Source organism: Octopus bimaculoides, chromosome 15 (assembly GCF_001194135.2).
Source record: "Octopus bimaculoides isolate UCB-OBI-ISO-001 chromosome 15, ASM119413v2, whole genome shotgun sequence".
Classification (NCBI taxonomy): Eukaryota; Metazoa; Mollusca; class Cephalopoda; order Octopoda; family Octopodidae; genus Octopus; species Octopus bimaculoides.
Window position 1 is genome coordinate 50,666 of NC_068995.1, and position 7,500 is coordinate 58,165.

General features: G+C 39.9%; 1 protein-coding gene across 1 annotated transcript in view; it reads right to left on the minus strand.

Moving 5' to 3' along the window:
• Positions 1-7,500, minus strand: part of LOC106881407 (uncharacterized WD repeat-containing protein all2124) — a 41,335-nt gene that overhangs the window by 31,121 nt on the left and 2,714 nt on the right. The window contains exons 2-4 of the mRNA XM_014931785.2: positions 6,558-6,648; positions 3,286-3,373; positions 440-536 (exon numbers count right to left, since the gene is read on the minus strand). Of these exons, the coding sequence (XP_014787271.1) occupies positions 440-536; positions 3,286-3,373; positions 6,558-6,648 (276 nt within the window). The remainder of the gene's footprint in view (positions 1-439; positions 537-3,285; positions 3,374-6,557; positions 6,649-7,500) is intronic.

The window sequence follows — 7,500 nt, forward strand, 5'->3', positions numbered from 1 at the left end:
ACCACCATTGCTGCCCACCATCAACTTACACCTGCCACCACAAACTGACCCTCAACCAAGGTTACCATTAACTTTCCGCCACCACCAACACCACTATTAACATGATCACTAGCTTTCGACGTCACTTATCAACCACCATCGTCGTCGTCGTTATCATCATCATTAATAACATTGTCATCACCTTCATGGCTATTATAACTACCACCAGCGGCACCAGCAACATCGTAGTGGCGATATCGGTGGTGGTACTGTAGGTGGGGGTGCTGGTGTTGTTGACGACGACGGTAGTCACGATGACATGGTGAAGAAGAAGAAGAAGAAGAAGAAGAAGAAGTATAGACGAGGGCAAGGTTACAATATTTATTTGTGTGTGTGTTTGTGCGCGTGTGTGTAACTGTGTGTGTTTCATTGACTAAAAGAACCGTTTAGTGTGACTTACTTTCATCAAGTTTGTAGATTCTGATACCATTTCTGGAACCACAAAGTAACTGTCGTCTGCGAAAGTTCATGGTCATGCAATGAATTGGTGAACCAAGCTGTAGGATGGCGAGAAAACATGGAAAAACATTGATATACATACATAGATACATAGATACATAGATACATACAAATAACACAACAAGCCAGATATTGTTGAATGGAATCAGAAGGAAAAGTTATGTTCGCTTGTGGATATTAACTGCTCCTCGACATAGATGTGGTTAGAGAAATACAAGAGAACGTGGACATCTATGGACCATTGATAATGATTCTACAAATCCAGGACCCAACATACACTTATATATACGAGGTCCGATTAATAAGTATTTGTGCTGTTGCTATGGTAACGAAGCTAAAGCACGGAGAGTGAAGTCGCTTGGCACAGATTGACCTTGAACTCTGCTGTGCATGCGCACTAAATTGTGACGTTCTAGCTCATTTCTGCTGTTTACAGCAGTGCTTGAAAGGAAGATGTGTACGGTGTGATCATCTCATTGACCATGACGGAGAAAGTTGAGCAGAGAATCTGCATCGAATTTTTCCAAAAACTTGGTGATACCTGCTCAGATGCCTACGCAAAGTTTTTTTTTAAGTTTTCATCGTTCTTGACACAATCAAGATCTTGTGTAACTGAAACTCGAATGTGTTTTTGGTCAGCTGAAAACTTGGCCTTACTAAGCTCTGATAGAGATCCTCTGCAGGCCCTGACAGATAGCCTTTGGAGGCGAAAGTGTGGCTGCAGGTTAGCCCTGAAAAGACCAAATCTATGTCAGTTGGTAGCGCCCAAGCAAAACTTGCCAGTCTTAGGCAAGACGAAATCAGGTGCGTCGACAAGTTTACCCATCTTGGAAGCTGTATTTCCAACGAGGCTTAATGCAGAAGTTGAAGTCAAGACCAGGATAGGTAAATCAACATCAGTATTCGTCCAATATGGAAATCGAAGAGCAACAGTAAGATGATGATGTAGCTACAGTCATATATTGTTATATTCTAACAGTCATCAATGCTTGTAAAACCTGGAAGAAGACAGCGAAGATTTCTCAGTTGCTGGATGTATTCTATTGACGCTGTCTACGTACGATCTTGAAGAGCTGAGATGGGAAGTTTTCAGGACATGGTGACTAAGCTGCAGATACGGTTTACTGGCTATGTGTTTCGATTATCGCCAGTGAGACATACTACCATTGCGGTGGAATGAACGCTGGAAAGAGTAAAAAGACTGAGAGGAAGACTAAGGAAGACGTGACGCAATACGTTCCGCGACGACGTGATAGCAAGGTTGGCCCAAGTAGAGCCAAGAGGAAGGCGAGCAATTTGGGATGTTTGGAGAAAGCTCGTTGGCCGTTGTGCTGACAGGACTGGACGATGTAAGAGCTAAGATACTCGCGCGCGCACACGCACGCATACAAGCACACACACATCCATGAGTAGGGGACAGAGTAAAAGGCTTTCTTGTAGTCTAGCTACATTGACACTAGGTTTTTTCTATGCTTCCGCACCTTGACATTACAGTTTTGTTTATCAACAATTGCTCGGCACATCCCCAGACTCCCTTTTTCCCAGCTGTTCTGCTGTGATGATGTTATTGCTTTCACAGTGGTCTTGGAGAAAGAGGTTTAAACATGTTGTATATATCTTATACATTAAGTTCTGGTCGGTAGTTTTTTGCCATGTGGGTGGTTCTGCATTTGGGGATCAATTTTGTCTCTGCCAGAGCTAATCACTATTGCCTGGCTCCGGTTAAATTTTTTGTTCATTGTTTTTCTCTCAATTATTCTCTTCTGATGGAATAACTCCTGCTCGATCAGTTTGCAATCGAGTGTCCCATTTTTGCTGTCTCCAAACATCACTTCTGTCTCCTTCTTCCCATTTTGTTGGTGAGACTTATAGTGATTTGCTTGTTTGCAAGCCATAAGCATCATCACATGGATGATGATGATGATCTTCCATAAATCAACTATTTTCTGTCTGTTTTAAAAACCCATGATGGCACCTTTATTGTTGTTTCAGTTTTGTTTACTTTTTGAGTGTCGTTCATGTGTTACTTCGCAATAGTAGACAGAGAATTTAGACAGGTGATAACATGCTAGATTCTCCTTTAAGCATTTACTAACAAAACCTTGTGTTCCAATTATTATTGGTATGAATATGAATTCTTAGTCTGGATATAGAAGCTGGAGGTTTCGTTGCAGTTGTCCACAGATATCCTCTTTTTCTTTGATTTTCAAAGAGATATTTATGTCTGCAGGGTAGCTAATCTCTATGATGGTACATACCTTTGCCCCTCTGTCCCAAACAACAAGATCCGGCCTATTATGTTTACATTTGACAGAACTTTTGATGGGAATATTCCACTAGCATTCCCTGAGTTGGTGTTTATGAATGTATTCCATAACAGAGGGATTTTCTAAGTTTATTTGAGGACAGTCATGTTTACGGATGGCATTGAAACATTGTTATAGCAACAACATCGTGCCGCATAGGGAGGTATTACTGTGACCGACATTTTAGGACAGCTGCTAATCACATGCTTAATGTCTTCCACAGAAACACGACATAGCCTACACATGCAGTTTCACCTTAAGATTAGAAACGCGTCACTGTCTCTCGTTCCTATTCCTGGATTGCAAACGCATAGCCCTCAAAGTGTGATGTGATGTAGTGGTCTTGTGTCCAAGAGAGTCTGTCTGTCTGTCTGTCTGTCTGTCTGTATGTATGTATGCATAGATATTTATGTGTGTGTATGTGAGTTAGCTTGTTAAATTTTGGTATGTTCGTGATCGAATTAGTTAAAGATATACTTGCAAATATTCTGTCTGCGATTCCACATCCAGAGGACCAAAGTATGATGAAACCATCACTGGATGATGACAAAAATAGCTTCATCTCTGACCTAAACGGAAAATAAAACATTTCATTGTAAAAAAAAAAATAATAACAATAAGCCTTTTTACTATAGGCACAAGGCTTAAGATTTTGGGGAGGGGACTAGTCGATTAAATCGACCCCAGTGTTTTACTGGTACTTAATTTATCGACCCCCGAAAGGATGAAAGGCAAAGTCGACCTTGTCGGAATTTGAACTCAGAACGTAGCGACGGGCGAAATACCTATTTCTTTACTGCCCACAAGGGGCTATACGCAGAGGGGACAAACAAAGACAGACAAACGGATTAAGTCGATTATATCGACCCCAGTGCGTAACTGGTACTTATTTAATCGACCCCGAAAGGATGAAAGGCAAAGTCGACCTCGGCGGAATTTGAACTTAGAACGTAACGACAGACGAAATACCGCTCAGCATTTCGCCCGGCGTGCTAACGATTCTGCCGCCTCGCTCTAATAATAAAAACCATAGTTGCTGCCAGGCACGCTGTCACAGCAAGACACCGGTGTGGAAACATAAACACATGAAGATGCGATATAGTTATACAAGAACTGAAACAAAATGCTAGAATGCGATGTCCCTACAGAAAAAAAACAACAACAAAAAAACCGTGAGTACAAATAATAATCGTATATGCAGTCACATTTCTGCACAAATACACATAAATATGACGTTTATATAGTTCACACACGCATTGGTACATTTTATACATGAACCAAACAACATAGAAACACACAATAAAACAGCCCTTTGGAATGATAGACTTAGACTCTTTAGAAGAGCAAAAGTGGGAGTGTATCAAGATAGTGGATGTAATATCTGCTCTCAGGGATTCAAGCAAATGGAAGTCTCCAGGAAAAGATAAAATTCTTAACTTCTGGTTGAATGCCTTCCCAGAGAGCCATGAACTGCTTACAAAATTTACAACGATGTTTTTCAGCAACCTAGAATGATTCCCCCTTGGCTAATTAATGGTGTTACATTCCTACTTCAAAACAAATGAAGAAACAAATGAACCCAAAAATTATAACCTGCTTAACAACAATATGTAAAATACTAACATCTGTCTTGACCGAATATACCTATAGATTTTTAATAGAAAGTGACATATTCCCTAAGGAGCAAAAAGGATATAAACGTGGGTCCTATGGTTGTAAAGATCAGCTACTCATCAATAAGATGATCTTGGAAGATTGTCACAAACAAAACAAAAACTTGTCGATAGCCTGGATAGACTATAAAAAAGCTTTTGATAGTCTACCACATAGCTGGATTAAGAAATGTCTGGAAATTTATTAAATAGCACCTACTCTGCGAAACTTTTTGTCTGTAAGTATGAGATCATGGAGACCCACACTGACTTTGAACAGTGACGATGAATCTCTCAATGCTGGAGATGTAAAAATTTCATGTGGCATTTTCCAGGGTGACTCTCAAGCACTCCTCTTGTGTTTGGCCTTAATATCTCTCTCGAAATTGCTCGATGATGTACAATATGGCTATAAAATGTTTGATAAAAATATAAATCATCTCTTTTACCTGGATGATTTAAAGCTCTTTGCAAAAAAATGACCAACAACTCAAGGGCTTACTAGCACTTGTTAAAAAATTCAATGATGACATCAGGATGCAATTTGGTCTCGATAAATGGGCAAAAGCTAATTTATCAAAGGAAAACTGACAAAAACGTCCAACAGTAATCTTGACCAGCAGAATGTCATAAAGGAGTTAGTACCAGCGGAGAGCTACAAATACCTAGGGGTCAGAAGAAAATGTTATCGCAGAGTAAGGGTAATATTCAAGACAGAGTTGAATGCCAGAATCAGTATCGAGGCGCTTGATACTTTAGCCATACCGGTTTCAATATCATTAACTGGTTAATTACTGAAATATGTAATCTTGACAGAAAAATACGAAAATTATTGGTAATGCATTGAATGCACCATCCTAAGTCAGATACAGAACAACTTTACCTGCCAAGAAAAGAAAACACCAGGACTTACAAGTACATATAACATACAGAAAATTGCACTACTGGGCACTGCACGCATCCTACGCAAAACACTTTCAATTCAGTAACCATAAGAGCATCACAGCAAACCACAGCACATCCCAGAGGCACACAGAGCTGTGCTCGGTAGTGAAGTGAAAGCACGTGATAAAAAGAAAACTACTGAATAATAATAATGATAATAATAATAATAATGATAATAATAATAATAATAATAATAATAATAATAAGAAGAAGAAGAAGAAGAAGAAGAAGAAGAAGAATTGCACAAGAAGTGACTACACAATCGATTCCATGTAGCTACAACAGAAGTTGCTTGAAAAAATAGGTGGGATTGGCTGATGAAAGGAACCCTGAAAAAAGATACCGAGAACACTATACTGGCAGCGCAAGACCAAACTCTGGCCACGAACTGGAGGGTCAACCTGAGAAATGAGCAAGGGTCACGCTGTGCCGCATCTGCAATAGAGTGGATGAAACCATTGCCAATATCAGGAACAAATGCCCTAGACTTGCCCAAAACCATTACAAGTTGTGGCGACACGACCACGTAGCGAAAGTGTTACATTGAAAACTGTGCAAAAAGTGGGGGATAGGGAGAGGCAAGACGTGGTATGAGCACAAACTGCAGAGGGTGGCGGAGTCGGAGACTAGCAAAATCCTCTGGGATTTCCCAATCCAAACAGATCAGGTGCTAGAATATAACAGATCGGACCTAGTGGTGGTGAACAAGTGCAGCACATATGCTATATAGTTGATGTTGCATGCCCCTTTGACCTACGAACAGAAGGAAGGCGAAAAGATAGATAGATGCAACCCTCTTAAGTACGAAATAGCCCGGCTATGGAAAATGAAGAAAGTGAAGATAGTGCCAATTATTCTTGGGTGTTTGGAAACAGTATCAAAAGTATCAAGAGGAATATAAAGGGAATCGAAATAGAGTGCCCAGTAGAACTATTACAAAAGATTTGCCTCCTTGGCACGGCCAGAATAATCCAGGATTGTACTAATTTGGTACAAGCTAGGATTTTATCAGCATTGGCTTGGTTACCTGGTTGAGGTTGTATTATGTAAAAAAACCTGAAACAGTTAATGACTCCCAAAATTATCACTGATGATGTGTCCAGGTGCTTCATAAGATGGTGGGTATTTAAAAAAAACTAATATAGTATAAACATACCAATATAAGAAATCAGTTACCCATCCAATGTGTTCGCGGTAAGCTTGACTTAGTTTTCCAGACTCTACATCCCAGCATCTCACTGTGCCATCTGGTAAGGAAAAAACAAAAACAAGAAGTAAATTCTAAAAATATCGAAATAAAAACAAACAAATTCTTTTGGAACGGAAGAATCGTTTGCAGAGGGTTCTTTTCTTTGTTTCAGCCATACCGTGTGTCTGCGTCGTTAAGAGGTTCAATTCGTAATCTCGTGATTACGGAACCGACTTCGTCACGGGCCATTGTGTGTCTTACTTAAGCTTTGTAGTGTCTTTGAAGCAGCAATTGATCAAGTATGAAGTATTTTTCTGGAGCTGAACAGAAAACCTGATCGCTTGTGTTACAATACACTTTATAAGGTGTGAGTTCGAAGATAGCAAACCTGTCTGCACATGCTCTAGCAGAAAGCTCTGATAGGAAACTTCCAAAGAGATAAGAGACAGGTACAACATCAAGAGAACAAAAGTGTTTCTGTTGACGAGAAATTGTGGTTAAATAAAATTGTGATTAATTGTGATAAATTAGGAAGTGAATTTTACCTCTACAGCAGTAGCCGAGGTTTGATTAATCACTAAAACGGGGTAGGGGTTGTAGTTTTTCGTTGTCTGAGGGATATGTGTAAAGAATTACCTCGGATATTGACAGTCACTCGCTGAGATAATATAGAAGCACATTTTTGCTAAGGAGAGCCAACAAGGAATTTGTGGAATTCTGACCAGCTAGCAGACTTCAAATATCGGTGGATTAAGAGGAACAAATGTTATTGCTTGGTTGGTTGGAAGGTACGAGGTGGGTTACCTTGGTTAGACAATGATCAAACCATCTGAAAGGGTTGAAGCAGAAATAAACTGGCATACAAAAGTTATCAATGGTATTTGTTGCCAACCTAGACGTAAATTTCGCG